The 19,174-nt window shown below is 44.3% G+C and overlaps 1 protein-coding gene across 1 annotated transcript; it reads left to right on the top strand.

The window, feature by feature from the left end:
• On the top strand, nucleotides 1-8,858 carry PDE12 (phosphodiesterase 12). The gene is made up of 3 exons (XM_074957723.1): nucleotides 1-1,466; nucleotides 4,106-4,184; nucleotides 5,639-8,858. Exons 1-3 carry the CDS (start codon nucleotides 138-140, stop codon nucleotides 6,079-6,081), a joined length of 1,851 nt encoding a protein of 616 aa, XP_074813824.1. The 5' UTR covers nucleotides 1-137; the 3' UTR covers nucleotides 6,082-8,858.
• The last annotated feature ends 10,316 nt before the right edge of the window (nucleotides 8,859-19,174 follow it).

Here is a 19,174-nt window from a genome sequence, read left to right as displayed (position 1 = left end):
AGCACTTGCGACGCGCCACTCAGCTCGTCTCCTTTTGCCCCAGCGCGGGTTTCCAGGCAATTGCAAGCGAATGTGCTGTCACCAATGTGAGGCTGTCTTGGCGCGCGCGGCCCGGAGCCGGAACGCAGCGGCGGCCGATGAATGGTGGATGCCGGGCGGGCTGGTTCATGTGGAGCCTTCTGTGGGGGGAGCTACGAGCCGCTGCCGGCCCGAGGAGGCTCCGCTGCCGATCGGCCGCTTTCCTTAGCCGCGGCGGCGACGCGGTTCCCCCCGGCCCTGCCTGCGGAGACCCGCCTGGCCACATGGAGCGGGCTGTCGTGCGCTGCGTCCCGTCGGAGCCTAAGATGAGCCTGTGGTTCGTGCTGTGTGACGGGAGCGCCAAGCACATGCAGCGCGACCAGACGGAGCCGCTAGGCCGGGCGTTGGCCCGCATCGCCACCAACGCCGGCAAGGGCCACGCCAAGGCGGCCAAGAAGAGCAAGAAAGCGCGGGCGGAGGCGGGCCCGGCCGGGGAGCCGGTGCCGACGGCGCCGCTCGCCGTGCGCCTCTTCTCGCGGGACGGGGAGTCCGTGGCTGAAGACGTGTCCAATGCTGAGGCCTGGCAGGACGGCGCCGTGCTGCAGATCGGCGAAGTCAAGTACCGGGTGGAGCGGAACCCGCCATCAGTCATCGAGCTCCAGCTGCCTCGCTCGCTGCTCGCCGGCTTCCCCGTCTGCCCCAAGATCCACACCGAATTCGGCGCGCCCCAGCACTGCCTCTTCCGCTGGTACCGGGAGCAGCCAGGGGGCGGCGGGGACGAGCCCTCCCCGGGAGGCGCCATCTGGGTAGAAGCCCCGGTCCGGGACCGCGTCTTCACGCCGACCAACGCGCATATCGGACTGCGCCTCAAGCTTCACTGCACCCCGGGCAACAGCCAGCAGCGCTACGGGCTCCCCCGGGAGGTGGAAAGCAGCGGCCCCGTGGAGGCCGGGCCCGGCGCCTGTACCTTCGACTCCCGGCACCTCTACACCAAGAAGGTGTCCGGGGAAGGCTTAATCCGCACCGTCTCCTACAACGTTCTGGCCGACATCTATGCTCAGACCGAGCACTCGCGGACCGTGCTCTACCCCTACTGCGCGCCCTACGCGCTGGAGCTCGACTACCGGCAGAACCTGCTCAAGAAGGAGCTGGCCGGCTACAGCGCCGATCTCATCTGCTTGCAGGAGGTGGACAAGTCCGTCTTCGCCGATAGCTTGGCCCCGGCGCTGGACGCTTTCGGCCTCGAGGGGCTCTTCAGGATCAAGGAGAAGCAGCATGAAGGCTTGGCCACTTTCTACCGCAGGGATAAGTTCAGCCTGCTTAGCGAGCACGATATCGCCTTCAATGAGGCCCTGGTCTCCGACCCACTGCACAAGGAGCTGCAGGACAAGCTAGCCCCCTACCGCTTAGCCCAGGAGAAGGTGTTGCAGAGATCTTCTGTGCTGCAGGTACCAGCCGCTTGTACAGGAGCTCTGCCCCACAAATTGGTGTGTCCAATCCCCAGGAAATCAGGCCAGTGGGAGGCACCGTCACTGTTTAGGAGGAGGGTCACTATAGAACTACTGGTAGAAGGAAAAAGAAGGGACAGAGCAGCAGTAGAGTAAAAGGTTCTCAGGCAGGCAGAGCTGTGATTGTGAGTAGGGTAGGAACCATAAGCTATGTCTACATTACAGCTGGGATCCATGTTCTGCGATGGATCCACTGGTGGTTGATTTAGCGGGTCTAATGAAGACCCGCTAAATCGATAGCAGATCGTTCTCCAGTCGACCCCTGTACTCTGAGCCCATCGAGAAGAGTAAGGTACGTCAACGGGAGAGTTTCCCCCATTGACCCCTCCCCACGGTGTAGACCCCACAGTAACTCAGCCTAAGGTTATTCACGTAGCTGGAGTTGCCTAGCATAGGTCGACTTACCGTGGTAGTGTAGACATAGCCATAGAGTCTGTCTATGCTGGAGCAAGCCCTTGTCTACACTACAGGGGAAATTCGATCTAAGCTAGGCAGTTTGTGTTACTTGAATAGCGTAACTCAAATCAATGTAGCTTAGATCTACTTACCGCGGTGACCACGCTACATGATGTCGACAGGAGATGCTCTCCCATTGACTCCCCCTACTCTTCTCGAGTAAATCAACTGCCGATGCATCAGTCGCTGCACGTGGATCCCCCGGTAAGTGTAGACAAGCCCTAGGTTATGGAGGGTTTTGAGAATCAGGCAGAATGTCACACTGCTTAATGTGTAAAACAAGGAAATGTGTTTTGATAGGTGGTAGTGTCAGAGTCTTTGCCATTCACCCAACTGGGTACACGGGGCCAGTGTCAGCTCTCTTCCCCTGATTTCTGCCCTTTAGAATGTGGGCTTGATTAAAAATGATCCTGCCAATTTTAAATGTATTCATTTTCTTTGGTTTCTTTCTGTCTTCAAACCATTTTAAAGTGGATTCTTAAGTGTGATATAACAAAACATTGGAGTGTGTCAGATCTTCAGAAGTATCAGATCTGATTTTAGTTTAGAAAATATTTTTATTCTAAATTTTAATAAACTTTGGGGGCATTGGTTATCTGATTTTGAAACACTGTAGACATACAAGTGGGGTGTGCATGTGAGATAGTGACTGCACTGTTTGTGACATTAAGAAAATTAATGACAGGTTTCAGAGTAACAGCCGTGTTAGTCTGTATTCGTAAAAAGAAAAAAGAAAAGGAGTACTTGTGGCACCTTAGAGACTAACCAGTTTATTTGAGCATGAGCTTTCGTGAGCTACAGCTCACTTCATCGGATGCATAGCATATCGTGGAAACTGCAGAAGACATTATATACACACAGAGACCATGAAACAAAACTTCCTCCCACCCCACTGTCCTGCTGCTAACAGCTTATCTAAAGTGATCATCAAGTGATCATCAAGGAAGGCCATTTCCAGCACAAATCAAGGTTTTCTCACTCTTCCCCCCCCCCCCCCCCCCACACACACACAGACACACATACAAACTCAGTCTCCTGCTGGTAATAGCCCATCTCTCTTTGAAACCTCTCTTTATAATGCGCATGATAATCAAGGTGGGTCATTTCCAGCACTAATCCAGGTTTTCTCACCCCCCCCCCCTTTCCCCACACACACCCCCTCCAAAAACCACACACACAAACTCACTCTCCTGCTGGCAATAGCTCATCTTACAATGTGCACAGCAATAATCCAAGTTTAACCAGAACGTCTTGGGGGGGGGGGGGGTTATGCACGTGCTTAACTTTTCATGTTTGTAGACCCATTGACTACTCTCATAATTAAAGTTAAGCATCCACATAAGTGTTTGCAGGATCACAGCCCAGGTCAGAAATCCCAGTAACTGACATGGAGTTTTGTGGCAGTGACAAATATAATCTAATTTACAAGGCTTGAAAAATCTACTTACCCCAAGGGCCAGTGTGAGTACAAACTTTTCCTGGTGCCTGATAACTTTTTTTTTTTTTTATTAAACAAAAGTTTTAGATTGCTAACTTCCCAACTAGTGCAGTGGTGGCTTCCTCAGTGCAGAGAAACAACTGAAGTGTTGTTGCTGCAGACGGGGTGGAAGAATGGAGAAGGAAAAAACTTGGGAAAAGCTCCACCAAGATCTTTTACAAGAAAGAGAGTGAAATACAGAAGAAAAAGTATAGCAAAAGCAGGAGACTTGACAGACAGGGCTGGTTAAAATAGTATTTGGCAAATACATTAATTTCGCTGGAATTTGTCAAATGACTTATTTTACAAACACTTGTTTTACTAGTTCTAGAACTGACGAAGTACTATAATTGTCACGGGTCATGGCTTTTTGTGGGGGAGAAATGTTATAATGGTATGTGTAGTTAGTGTACATGGGCTATTTCTTGTCAGGTACACTGTTTTTCAAAACCTGTTTATTGCTTATAATATTTGACTTTAACATTCAAAATAATGTGTAGAAAGAGATGTATAAAAATGTGAATTGTATTGTCACCAAGGTACAAGTTGATTAATCACTAATAATTCATAATTCTACATAGGCTCCCTGAGGCCTGTAAAGCATTTTCTGATTTAACATGTTGTAAAAGAGTGCTGTTTCGTGCAGGTTTCAGTTCTTCAGTCTATGAATGATCCTTCAAGGAAGATTTGTATAGCTAATACTCATCTATACTGGCATCCAAAAGGTAACTTTACTGATGTTATATATGTCTATATTATTAGCTAGATTTAGTAGCATTTTTCCTACACAACTAGAATTTGCATTTCACACTTTTCTGAATGGAAGGATTTCTCCCTACTTCTTACAATTCCTCACTTTTCCTTATGGAGATGAGGATTTCCTTAGTTCATTCCTTCTCATAATGGGATCTTTAACTGCTGCACCAACTGGATTGGAGGATTATATCATATCGTGATAGAGTGTAGTCTTGCTTGTTTAGGAATGTTCAGACTATAGCTAAAGCAAAGATTATTGTATTCTACATTCCACCCCCAATCTGTAATTTGCTAATATAGATGGGTTTACAGAGTGTGACTCCCTCTGTACTCAATGTAACTGATGGAGCCATGTTGTGGTATTGACAGCAGAGGAAGCAAATTGGGCCTCTCAAACCACGTCTCCCTTCTAGGCGCAAGAACTAGGAGGGGAGATTACTTCCTGTTTCTTGGTGTTCCTAAAGCAGAGGTGGGCAAACTACAGCCCGTGGGCCACATCTGGCCCCCGGGACTGTCATGCCCGGCCCCTGAACTCCCGGCCCCTCCCCTGCTGTCCCCCCACTCCCACAGCCTCAGCTCGCTGCGCCGGCAGTGCTCTGGGCGGTAGGGCTGCAAGCTCCTGCTGGGCAGCGTGGCAGTGTGGCTGGCTGCAGCCAGGCGACGCAACTGCCAGTCATGCTGCTCTGAGTGGCATGGTAAGGGGGCAGGGAGCGGGGGGGTTGGATAAGGGGCAGAGGGTCCCGGGGGGCAGTCAGGGGACAGGGAGCAGGGGGGGTTGGATGGGGCGGAGGTTCTGGGGGGGACAGTCAGGGGACAGGGAACAGGGAGTTGTTGGATAAGGCCTGGGGTTCCGGGGAGGCAGTTAGGGATGGGGGTTCCTGGGAGGGGGTGGTCAGCGGACAAGAAGCAGGGGGGTTGGATGGCGGGGGTTCTGAGGGGGGCAGGAAGTGGGGGGGGGGTGGATGGAGGAGGGGCAGGCTGTTTGCGGAAGCACAGCCTTCCCTACTTGGCCCTCCATACAATTTCGCAACCCTGATGTGGTCCTCGGGCCAAAAAGTTTGCCCACCCCTGTCCTAAAGGATGTAGGGGCAGAAAAAAAGCCACTGAGATGGTGGGGTGAAGCCAATGCCCTATTAGGCCAGGGATTAACTGAAGAACTGAGCAAGGGTGAAAAAGGCCCCTGCTCAATCCTTAGCAAAGAAGGTATTTGGTTTCTCTAGATTCACTCTTACTTGGGAGGGAAAATTGCAGGGGTATGTTTTTAAAGGTGCACAGTCCCTACAATCATGCACTGAAGTTGAAGCCTTGCTAACAGTTTTAAAATGTATATTGCTGCAAACTATCAGTCAGCAGTGGTTTATAAAACTCATTTGAAACTACTGAATAAATAGAATACTTAATTAACATGCTTTTATGTTCGTAGGTGGAAATATCCGTCTCATCCAAATTGCTGTAGCTTTGTCTCATATTAGGCATGTTACATGTGATCTGTATCCTGGCATACCTGTCATATTCTGCGGTGATTTTAATAGTACACCTTCAACTGGAATGTATAGGTTTATCAACAGTGGCAGTATTGCTGAGGATCATGAAGACTGGGTCTCTAATGGAGAAGAAGAAAGATGCAATATGTCTCTAACTCATCCTTTCAAACTGCAAAGTGCTTGTGGAGAACCTGCTTATACAAATTATGTTGGTGGGTTTCATGGATGCCTGGACTACATATTCATTGACATAAATGCTTTAGAGGTTGAACAAGTAATTCCATTGCCAAGTCATGAAGAAGTTACCACCCATCAGGCCTTGCCAAGTGTGTCTCATCCCTCAGATCATATAGCATTAATATGTGATTTAAAGTGGAAATAAGACTAACATTTGCATGGCATTTGTTCCGGGCCTTTAAACAAGGAATTTGTTTACTTTAGGGGAACTTACCTTGTATCCTGGCTTGTATGTACCTTTATAAAGAAGGAAGCTAAACTGATTATTGGAAAAAAGTTCACATGCCTGTCATTTTGATTATAAATTTCTTACTGAGCATTTTGTCTGACTGTTCATAACATTTGCATGATATAGCTTCCCCTTTCCCTTTTTCTACACTAATAGGAAGTCCAAATATATTTAAGAAAGATGAGGATGTTTTAAAAAAAGAAAAGTTAGATTATCATACCTTTTTATAGGTGTTTTTAACTGATTAAGAGATTATTTTGTTACAGATGTATGAATCTAATCTGATTTCTATAAAAGTACACATGAACTGAACCCTGTTTGTATAATTCAGAATAGGATATAAAAGAGGGTAAGCAAATGAGTTGTGTTGAATCAAATCAATTAAAACTACTTTCAATGCAGGACAAATGTCACCTCCTTCTTTTTAAATACTCAAAAATATAAATTTATTCATTTAGCATTCCTGATGCTTCTCTAGACTTTAGCAAGCTGCATGTTCAGTGTACTACTCCTTTTTTTGACAAGATACTTTCTAACCAGATACCAACATCTGAATAGACTTGTACAATCAACATAAAACCATATTAAATTTTAGGATTAAAATGGTTTAAGAACCATTTTCCTTGCCCACTTAATGTATTTGTAGCCACTGAAAGGCTCCTCTTGACCTTTAAAAGAAATGGAAAAAAAACAGATTTAAAGACCAGTTGTCCATTATTGTAAACCAGTATCAAGTTTACTAAAAATAAAAATATGTAAGACCTGTATTTACTTTTGAGTATTGATTCCTACTGTTATCTATATCCTATATCTAGCATTAGAAAACATACTAAAAGTTTTAGGTCAGTTTCCTAATACAGTTTGGGTGGGAAGGAGCTTTTTAAATTTATCTTGTCAATTTTTGATTTACAGGGAAGCATTAGTTGCTTCTGGAGGACAATTCTGTCCTGGTCTGGGGGGAGGGGAAGAAAATAACACTTCACATAAGTAATATGTATCTAATTATTTGGGTGCAAATGCTTAAAGGTGACTTGCAAAGATTTTTAAAAGTTGGATTTGCTCGATTTTTTTCCATCATAAAGAAGGCCTGAAAGCTTTCTTAACTTAAAAAAAAAATTTTTTTTTGCTTACACTTTTCATTTTAGCAATAGCAAGTCTAGTCTTTCCTGGTTATGTTGGGGAATATTTGGGATGTCTAATGATGTACATTACCATACCTTACTGGAAATAATAGTTAATTATTTAAACATCCACTATCCAGGGCTTCCTTTCTCCAAAATGTTGGTCATGGAAACTGAAGAGGTTCTGCAAACAAAAGATTTATAGAGTTTTACTGATGCTTCTTGTTTTAGTTAATAACTTTCCCTCAACTCCTGATATTATTGTCCTCATTTGACTAGTTTTCTGGTTATTAGTGCCTTCCAGGGCAAAACAAGCTCTGAATGTCTAATGCCAAAAAATCAAGAAGAATTCTCACCCCTATACACTATAAAAAGGCACATATCATGCAGATAGGAACACTAGAAATGCATTAGAACATTGTGGCTTCCTCATAATGCAAAAGTTAAACTGAATATTTAAAATGAAAAAAGTTGCTAAACTGAAAACTGGGGGGATGCACATAAAAACTGTGGGGACTTAGGACATAAAAAAAACCTTACCTAACTCTGCTCCTGTTGCTTGACCCAATGACCAACCAAACAGTGCAAACTAATCTGACACTCAGACAAGGTCCATACATGTACCTCATAGTAATAAATACAGTGGTAGCATTTTCATAGTACTATACATGCTGATATGGGCAATTGTTCCATGGTGTTTTTAAAAATGTGATATGTAAGCCTCCTATGAGCTGAACCCTTAATTATGTGACACTTGGTACCAGTCAAACAAGTATGGGGGTCTAAGTATTGCCACTCTCCTTGGCACCTCATGGGCTATAGAGCCTCCTCACAGGGTAGGTGGCTGCTGCTAGGCAAGGATAGAGACTGAAACTGTTATAACCTTTATGGTGGGAGAGTAGAAAGAACAGGCCAGGAGAGGAACTCCTTTCTCTTACCAAGAGAAATGGGAGGAAAGTCCTATGGCACAAGGTCCAAGCACATGCACTGTTTCCTCTCCCTGGACTCTCTATTGGAATGGAGCCTTCCCCCTTGTGACTGGTGCTGGCTATGGGAGTAGATACAGACGCTGCTGCTGCTGGAACAGCCAACAGATAACTTTTACTTTCCAGCCCTCAGAGCCTTTTGAGCTCTTCCATTGAGGGGAAGAGAGATGATTCTTAGAAGGGAATGGATGGAGCAGGCCTAAGCTGAGGGGCTGGAGTTCACTGCTGACAGACACCTATGGGTGGGAGGATGGTGGGAAAATGTGGATTAAGAGGGTTGCTGACCATGGAAAATTAACACTAACTGTACAACTGGTGTGAATTACTGTGGGATGTTACTATAACTTGTTACCTGCTGCTCTCAATTTGTTTTCATTTGGTGCATTTTGTGTTTAGACTGTAAGCTCTTGAATAGGGAGTGTTTGTGAAGCTTTTGGGTGCTCAAAAATAAATGATTGATTTTTCATCAGACTAATGTACATGTGTAAAAATGTGCCGTAGGTACATGTTTATACCACCCTGCTTACCAACTATGTATCCATTGCATCTTGCATGTAAGATATTTTGATTAAAGTTGTTTTCTGATAAGGCCTTTGAGTCTTAAATCATGTATTTCACCTGTGACGGTGAAGAACTCTGGGGCAGAAGGCTTTTTATTCTTGTATGTAATTGTCTAGGGTAATTCTCTTTCTGATAGCCTATATTCCAGTGTGGCCTATACCTTTGTGGTTCAAAATCATATAACCAATTCACCATCATTTACATGTACAAACTGTAGCATCACTGTACTCTATCTCCCTGCTGTTTGTACCTTTTGAAAGCAAGCTATCCAGTACAGATGCCTATGTGTGTGGGGTGGGGAGCTCTCAGACTTAATAGATTTGTGAACTCACCAGCTCTGGTAACTAGTGTCATGGAAAAAATATTTATGTATTTCTAACTCGTAGAGCCATTGCCACATGGTCTGTCAGCTCTGCTGTCTACCAGCAAGCAGCCTTCCATGGTCATGGACCAAAGTTAGATAAGTTCTGAAGTAAAGTAATTGCAATATGTGGATGCTCTTGCTTGCTTTGGGAAAAAGTAATGCTGAATGAAACACTTGATTGTGAATAGAGTTATTGAGAGTAAGATATTTTATGTTGGTTTCACAAAGTTCTGTACAGCCATTCAGCAACTTTATCAGGATTACACTGTGGGACATGGGATAAGGCACTTAAAACTTTTTATGCCTCAGTTTTTATATCTACAAACTTTAGCTAATACATCCCAATTACGGTAAAACACTTGGAAGGCCTCCAAAGGGGATAAAGAAGTGCAATGTGTGCTCTGTTACAGAGTATACAGTGGCTGGATTTCAGAATGCCTGTAAGTATATTTAAACAGCTAGAGTAGCAGGGGAGAAAGGAAATGTTGATTGACTCTCCCCCTGGCTTCAGAAGCAACTAAGGTAGCTGTTTTGCCTTTAAAAATTATGAGCAATGCTTAGGAATAGCATAACACCTCTTCATGGCAACGGTGCAAGCTTGCACTAGATACATCCACCACAGCCTGTAATGAAGTTCTTCCTCACTCTCTTCCTTTTCAAATATCTGTGGCTGTACCAATGGGCTTGTCTGTGATGATATAATTGGTCTCTTTGGAAAGGGTGATCCCCTGAGACTTGATGCAAGCAGTATGGCGGCACAACCCAGCATGTCCAGTAAGGCTATGAGTAGTGAGAATGTTGAGGGGAGGATACATAGCCAGGGGGAAGGCCCAGATAGGATAAGCCCTTTCTTCCTGACTCTACTGTGTTACCCAAGGGTGAGGAGGGATGAAGGTACAGAGGCTACCTCTCTAATCTGGTATATTGGTGACTACATGGCTGGGGGTTTGGATATCACCACCCTCAGTCCCTCACAGAGAGGGGACTCTAGTATCAGGGCAGTCATAACAGTTGGCTCCAGCTATGGTTTTGGTGCCAAGGGGGGGGGGGTAGTAAGACAGAGGAAATCAATAACAATGTGGAAAGTAGATGGGGCTGTGATCACAGAGACCCTGGGTGCCAATGGTTCAGGTTCCAAGGCATTTGGGCCCAGGCTCAGTGAGGAAGGGCCAGGCCTAAGACTACTGTGGTCTGCCAAATTAGAGGGCAGCACCTGTGCAGACTTGGAAGTTAGTACCAGAGTCTCCTCAGGTTTATGGCCCTTGTATGAATGAACCTGAGATTAATCATGTGGCTAGTGACCCTTCAGTGTCAGCTTATCAGTTACTGGGGACAGGAAACTGCCTAGCAGATGTCTGGGCTAATGATGAATAGGTCCACAAAGCAGACAGAACCTGGGAGGGTGGCATAGAATCACAGCTCTGTGGGGAATTAATAGGTCTAACTGAGGCCAGGTTGTAGCCTCTCTCCCAGTGGCTGAAGCAGCCTGCATTGGTCTCTCTAGAAGGAACCACTTCAGCGAGGTGGCTTTCACACTGTATTCTTGGAGAATGAGTGACAGACAGAACATTGCTCCAAGACGTTCTTCTCTACAACAGAGCAAGCACCCAGGATGCCTATCCTTAAGGGACCTCAAACCTTTACCAAAAAAAGGAGAGGTATAGTCATGCAGAAGGCCTGCTGGGGTTGTGTGTCACACCCATCCTGCCTTAACCTAGCCCCACAGGCAAAGATTACCCCTATGGGTAAGGGATTACAGAGTAGGATTTTAGGCTTCACACACACACCCCGTTATACCATTCCCCTCATTTACTTTTACAGAAATACACACATGTTCTGACAAAAAAAATTGTATTGCTAATAATTTAACTTAAAACTAGGACAAACAACAAAGTATTTACAATGGAATTGTACACAGCATAGAGCCGTTCACAATTTAATACCTAGCACTTTTTCTGTCTGCAAATCATTCATGAACCGCTGCCAGATACTGATCAAATAGTTTACGTGAACAAGTTTTGCTGATGGGTTGCTCATGAACTGTTCGCTTCAGCTAGCCCCTATTTGTGATGGGGGAGTTGACTCAGGCTTCTGCCCTGTATTTAAATGGATTACTAGAATATTTTGAAAAAGGCAAATAATGAATTACAGATCTGTATGAATGGCCATAGCTATATGCCATTATGTGAAGCATAATTATTCCCTCAAGATTCAGGCAAATAAAAACCCATTCATTTTTTGCAAACCTTCATATGACTCATAAAGGGAACAAAGTAAAACAGATGATCTGTTCAGAATTCAACCATATATTTTTTCAATATTTGGCCATAGAATATTCCTAATCTTCTGGTATATACAAATATATAATATTCTGCATGAAGTTATGTTAAAGGTTTTTAGGTCAATGCCAATTTGTTCATTATATTGCACTAAGCTCCACATCCAACAAAGAGTAAAAATCCACCTTCGGGAATTCAGGATTTCTTATTATAGCAGTCAGAGCACCAGCCATCTTCATTAGTCTTTTGTGTCCAGTTCAGAGAGTTAGTTTCCAAAACACAATCTCAGTTTGAATGGACTTTGGAGTTGGAAATGACTTATTAGATTAGTGCGTTGGTCCCTCTTTCAGTTTAAAATCATCTGACTTGCATGGAAAGCGTGCGTGAGCAATGACTGCATGGCTAGATCAGAGAGGATGCATCAGATATAAACTACTATAAAAAGCTACAGTGCCTTTTAATCACAGGATTAGAAGGGACCCTTATAGATCATCTGGTCCACACCTCTGCACTGAGGTATTATTTTTACTTCAGTGAAGACCAAGTATTCTCTAGACCATCTGTGGTAACTGTTTGTCTAACCTTTTTCCTAAAAGCCTCCAGTGATAGGGATTCTACTGCCTCCCAAGGTAATCTGTTCAAGTGCTTAACTATCCTTTCACTTAGGTTAGACATTAGGAAAAAACTTCCTAACTTTCCCTTATTGAAATTTAAGCCCATTAATTTTTTCTCATCCACTGAGGACAGGAATAGTATCATCACTCTCTTCTTTATAAGAAGAAAAAGGAGTACTTGGGGCACCTTAGAGACTAACAGATTTGTTTGTCTCTAAGGTGCCACAAGTATTCCTGTTCTTTTTGTGGATACAGACTAACACAGCTGCTATTCTGAAACCTCTCTTCTTTATAACAACCTTTTGCGTAGTTGAAGGCTTATGGCCCCATTCACTCTTCTCCAACCTAAACAACCCCTTCCCCCTCAAAAAAAAATCTTTCCTCAGACATTTTTAGACTTTCAATCATTTTTTATTGCTCTCCTCTCGCTTTTCTCCAATTTGCGCACATCTTTCCTAAAGTATGTGCCCAGAACTGGACACAATATTCCAGTTAGTAAAATAGTTCTTCGGGTTTGGCTAAGAATAAAAGGGGATAAGGACATGTTTTAACTATTTATATGGCCCTCAGCATTGTGTCTCAGTGCCTTCGCCATAGAAAGGCATTTATACAGATTTGCAGTGTTCTAGAAAACGTGCTAATGGTGAGGCAGTACATGGAGCATTCCAACAGTGGCTCAGAAGGAGGCCTCTTGAGGATGACTGAGGCCCCATGAGGGAGCGAGATGTCTTAACTATAACTTAAATATGAAAAAGGCCCTTAAGGAATGTATATACACTGTTGGGAAAGAAAAGATTGAAGGTGGATGTACCAGAGCATAGACATGCCATAGGTGAATCCTGAAAGAAGCAAATGGCAGTGTTACTGGTTTCATGAACTGTAAATAGTTTAGGATCTTTGGCACCTCTACTGGATCCAAATTATTTGGGGCTGCCCCTGTGGGGGGAACAAATTAAATAAAAATCTTTTCCACTCTGAGTAAGTCTTCCTGTTTTGTATGAGAATCCTCTGAACCTGTAGGGAACAGTCTGTCAGATCAGCCAACATCCAAACAGTCAGATGTCTGGATGCAGGATCTGACTTTGGTTCCGAGACAGTACATCTGGCAGCTGTAAGGGAGGTCAGATGTCCACAGCAGGTCTTGTAGCTAAAACTGTCTCGGCCAGTAAGGAGCTATTGTGTTGACCACAGCTTTATCCTTCCTGGCCTTGGAAACTATCCTGGTGATCAAGGGAAGCCGTGGACAGGCAGAGGAATCCTCAAGACCATTAAAGAAATGGTGTCCCGCAACAAGCACAGGCTCATGCCTCCACTGCAAGTTTGGGTACTTGGTGTTGTCTACTGTGGCGAACAAGTGTCTCAGCCATTCTTTTAATCAAATCCTGGAAGACTTAAAAACTCATCCATGGAAGCCATGGATGGGGGAATCAACCACTTCATCTGGTGAGGATGATGAGATGGCAGGAAGTGGTTGTTCTGATGAGCGATAGCATCCATTGTATTCCTCCTCACCCTCCACAAGTTGAGGTTAGGGCAAGTGAAGAACCTGGAAGTTTTTCCTCCAGAGAAGGAAATTAGCATCATTTACAATTTTTAGAGCAAGTTTCCTAGAATATGGTCTTGCTCTCCAGTGAGGCCAGTCTGGCCTTGGTCAGTAGAGATAGTGAGGAGAATACATAGTGAATACCAGGGTGGGGTCTATCCTGTGGGTTTCTGATGATTTTCTGATACCCAACAGGGATTTTTCCCTCAACTCTCAATCAGACTCCACTGTACAACCCCCCCGAGGTGAAAGGACTTGCCTAGGAGAACGAAGAAAAGGAATAAACCTCCTCCAGAGACGTGGGGCATTCGAAGCTACAAGCATGTCCCCTGGGTGGCAGGCGGGGGAAGCGTTCACCTATGGAAAACCGCAAATAATGAATAAGGAGCTGCGGACTTAAGGTTGTGCATGAGGCTGGTAACTCTAGCACATAAAAACAAAATTACTTCAGAAACACACACCAGGAGCCATAACAGTATGTAGCAGGCTCAAACAAGAGATCGACTTCATGTGAAGAATATGATGGACATTGGTCAAATCCATAAGGAAGCCCATGTCCTGAAAAATCCCTTGCTCAAGGCAAGATCAATAATGAAAATTGGATTCTAGAATGTGAAAAGATACAAAGCTACTGAAACTGCTGAAGTAATTAATGAATAGAAAGACCCCAGACCTTGGTCACCCCCATCCTGAGAGATGTCCTGACCAGGCCAGAGAAAAGGATCCAGATAATACTACCACCTCTACTGGCTCCAGCTGAATCCCAGCCATCACCTGGGATGAAATGGGATTGGACTTTAAACAGCAGCAGCTCTAGCTAATCTCAACTAACTTCTTCTCATTCCCTGTAAAAGACAGTTACCATGATCTTTTATACCTTCTAAGAGACTGTCAGACAAGGGTTCCCCCCCGCCCCTTAAAAAAAAAACAAAAACCACTTTTGTCCAGCTAAAGGGAAAGGGAACAAGGAATGTTGATAAAATTAAAGCCTTATAGTTGTCATAAACATACAGCTAAGGGTAGCATAAAACCCCTCCTTTACCTGTAAGGGGTTAAGACGCTCAAATAACCTGGTTGGGACCTGACCAAAAGGACCAATAAGGGAAGAAGATCCTTTCAAATCTGTGGGGCGAGGTTTTGTTTGTGCTCTCTCTGTTTTCTCTTGGACAGAGAGGGACCAGGGAAGGAAAAAAAGTCTCCTAAAACCCTACCTGAAATAAGCATCTAAGGTTACAAAACTGGTAACTAAAGCAAGACATTAGATTATCTTTTGTTTTAGCTTGTGAAATTTCCCTGTGCTAAGGGGGAGGTTTATTCCTGTTTTTTGTAACTTGAAAGTTGAGCCTAGAGGGGAATCCTGTGTGTTTTAAATCTTCTTACCCTGTAAAATTACCTTACATCCTGATTTTACAGAGGTGCTTCTTTTGCTTTTTTCTTTATTATAAAGTTCTTTTAAGAACCTGATGGGTTTTTAGTGTTCTAAAAACCCAAGGGTCTGCTCTGTGTTCACTTGGTTAACCTACTGGTTGGTATATTATTCTCAAGCCTCCCTAGGAAAGGGGGTGAAGGGGCTTGGGGGGATATTTTGGGGAAATAGGATCTCCAAGTGGTCCTTTTCCTGAATCTTTGTCTAAATCACTTGGTGGTGGCAGCAATACCGTCCAAGAACAAGGAAAGGATTTGTGCCTTGGGGAAGTTTTTAACCAAAGTTGGTAGAAATAAGCTTAGGGGGTCTTTCATGCAGATCCCCACATCTGTACCCCAGAGTTCACAGTGGGGAGGGAACCCTGACAATAGTTTTTCATTTCAAATGCTTTCACTGCTTTTCCTTTTTCCCCCCTGTATCTTTAATCAAAGGTGAGAAAGATTTATAATGGTGTGCTTGCCGCAGTACTAAGCGGTCTGAGGTCTCTGTATACCAAACCCTGGACCTTGTTTACCACTGTTTAATGCTGAACAGCGACTGGGTTACATTAACACCTTTGGCTCATTTATTCCATCTAAATACATACAGCAAAAAGGGGGGGGAGGGAGAAAGAGGTTAACCTAGAAAAACATTACGTAGAACAATAAAGAAGCCAAATCCACCAACATGAAATGCAGGAGCCTGAACAGACCAGCAGAAGACTGAACTAAATGGCAAAAAACTGGTGGATGCCATATGCACCTGAGGGATGTGGGAAGATAAAGAAGTGGGGCAGTTCTATTGGGTATGTTGTCTTGCAGTCCACAACACAGGCTACTCCTGGGGGGAATTCTGCACCAAAAATTAAAAATTCTGTGCATGTTTTAAAATTCTGCATTTTGTCAAAACACCACAAAATAATCATGCCAGTTTCAATTATTTCAGTAATTTATTTCCAAATATCTGTCAGCAAGTATGTCCGTAACAATACAGACAACAAAAGAGATTCAGGAAATGTTTTTTGACAAATAGATTCCTTACTAGACATATTCATACAGAGCTTTGAGTAATAATTCATTTAAACTACAATACAGAAACGTACTTCCCACACCCCTCAGAAACAGTGCGAAGGCTTGAGGGAGTCAGGGGTAACTGAGGAGCTGAGGGAGAGGAAAGTAATTGTTGGCAGTGAACCTGGAGGGTTGTTGGGGAGAGGGAAGGAGACAGTATGTAACGGGGGTTTTTTTTTGTGGTGGGGGGGGGAGAAGAGCGGGGATTGTTATAGAGAGTTGGGGAGCATCCCCCATGCAGACCCTTGCCTCTCCCATTCATGGCCCCATCCCCATCTTTCCCTGCACACCCTGTCCTCATGTATCCCTGAACCCCACTCCCATTCAGCCCCTGGCTCAATGCTGTCCCCCAACTAGCTCCTATGCCCTCACCCCAGTCTGTCCTCCCCCACTGGCCCTTCTGAACCCCAGTCTGGGTACCCCACTGACCATCCCCCCATATATAGTTCTCCCTCACCAGACCCCGCAGACATGTCACTGTGAGAAAAACAGTCTATGCTCTCTCCCTCTTTGTGATTGATGGCTCCAGCTTGTGAGCCAACTGCCTGCTCTTCTGGCACCATAGCAGCCCCTGCTGGGCGAAAGGCATAACTGCAGCACCTTTCCAGTAGAATTTATTATTCTGCAGAGAAAAAATATCTGCGGGGGACATGAATTCTGCACATGTGCAGTGCTGCAGAATTCCCCAAGGAGTAATAGGCAGACAATGGCCTAGTGGTTTGACAGTGACCTCTTGCAGAGTCTTGATAAGAGGTAATCTGGTACCAGCACCACTGCAGGTCCCTTGGATGAAAACTGCACCCTAGCAATATAGTGAGTCCCAAGAATCAGGCAGTGTCAAGATGGTAGACAATGCTGCACAGAGGGTTTCTATGGGGGCCACTTGGTGCCAAGGCACCCAGTACTGGAGACAACACAGTCCTCACACTGCACAAAAACAGCGTCAGCACCAGAATGGGACTCTACCTTCAGGCTTTTAGATGAAAGAGCCTTAGGGGAATCTTTCTGTCCCCTAGTCAGAGGGAACTGGTGTCTGCCCAGGTCCCAGGAGTGACACTGATTTTGGCTCCTTACAGAGGAAATCACTTTTGAGTGGGGCTTGTAAGAAGTGGCCCGAGTGCTCAAACAAAACAAAAGAAGATCCACAATGAACTAATCTTAACTACAAACCTGCACTAGTGTCTCTTGCTCAGAGCACGTTAGCTAGCACTACTAGGTTCTGTCTTCCAGGTATTAAGAAGGAACTGAGTGGCAGCTGAAGCCTCCCGGCCCTTTATGACTTTACCTATGGGGCACAAATAGACACTGCTATTTAAAAGAAACCAATCTCACATGCATAGGTCACATGCACACAGAGTGGAGTCTGTATGTACAATCACTCAAAAAAAAAGAGGTAGATTATATTATTTGACATACCCTTATAAACTGTGATTTACTTCTTCACCCACTCCAGAGCAGCACATCAACACCACCCTATGCCTTTAACCTTTGCTCAAGAGAATACCCCTGCTCCCCTCTTCTCCAAGATCAAGTTGTCCTCACAGAGCACCAAGCAGATGGGACCACAATTCTCATCACTGAGAAGCAGCATGCGATGCCCCTGGACCATCCTCCCAGAAACAATTTTTTAATTCTTTGTTCAGTTCAACATAATTTAAAAATACTTCAGAAGAATAACTTCAGCAATTCTACTGGTAGCCAAGATAACAAATATCTAAGAATTTTCAATTGATTCTGTCTTTGCTTGTAGTCATAGTTCAGGGTAAACTGTACCTTTGACCCCTCATTCAGTCTCTCCATGAGCTCCTCTTTCAAGTGACAGGCCCAGTCCCTGCACTTCTCTCAGAATGTAATCTTGCAATCCACACCACTTTTACATTGGGTCTCCAGATTACAGCACCCCTCGTTACCAACTGGATCTCCTAGGCAGCTTCAACTGACTTTGGCCCTTGCTAAAACATCCCCTTGGGAGTTGTAACCAGTGGGAAAAATACAGTGAATCAGAATGATTTCTTCAAAACAAAGCATTATTTAAGTATCCATAAACACATAGGAATCAGAGAGACAAAGGTTAGAGACAAAAAGACCTACACAAGTTTCTTACCTAAGTCTAGCATTTCCCTCAAGACTTTGGTAGGCCAGAATTATCCCTCATACTCCAACCTCTAGGAGAAGAGGATTAGTGTGTCTCCAGCAGTTACTGGCTCCTCTTCTGACTCCTGGTCAGCTTCAGGGCTGGGGTCCCTTCCAAACTTTGTTTTTCCCCATTTGATACCCTCTCATTTGGTGTTACCGGCTAATCTGCTGATCAGAGCATGGTAGTAATAAACCTTCAAAGGAACTGAAATCAGTATTGTTAAGTATTGGAGATTTACCTCTCTATAGCTATTGGCTGGGTTCCCACAGAGTTGCAAAAGAAAGAAAAAAAAAAAAAACAACCCCCCACCCAGGATGGATTTTACTCTTTGCACCCAAGCAGCAGACAGCAGGATAGTAATCAAACAGAGGTACATATAATATTCATTAACAAAAATAATAAAATAAAAAAAAAAAAATACAGCTTTCCCATGTTCCTCACACTTATCAATAAATTTGTATAAGGATTGCATCATTTAATCAACGTTGCTATTTCCAAAAAAATTCCACTACCATCCCACATGACTAGCTAAATCTGGAGAATTGTAAGAATATGGTTGTGGAACAGCTGCACTGATAAAAAGTGAAGACTTCTATTTTATCTTCTGGAAGTTAATCAGAACTCGTTTCCCAAATGCCAAAAATCCTCAGTGAAGTGGGAAAGACATCTGTTGGATATTCAGAACACTCTGAGCACTAATGGCAATGGAGTCAAGCAAGAATTCATTTGTTTTACATCTCAAGCTGCTACTCTAAAGTTCAGATGGGTCTCTCGGGTGGAGGAGGAAAGAGAAAAAGGAAGCAAGGAAGGACCTGGTGAAGCTCCCATGGATTTGGTTGGATTTTCCAAAACAGGTTGCTGCTACCATTACTAAAGCATCAGAATAAATCCCTATAGATGTTCAAGTTTTCATTCAAGCACCACCAGAA

This window comes from Natator depressus, chromosome 7 (assembly GCF_965152275.1).
Source record: "Natator depressus isolate rNatDep1 chromosome 7, rNatDep2.hap1, whole genome shotgun sequence".
NCBI lineage: Eukaryota > Metazoa > Chordata > Testudines > Cheloniidae > Natator > Natator depressus.
The sequence above is the reverse complement of the archived record's forward strand: the minus strand, read 5'-3'. Positions and strand labels throughout refer to the sequence as shown.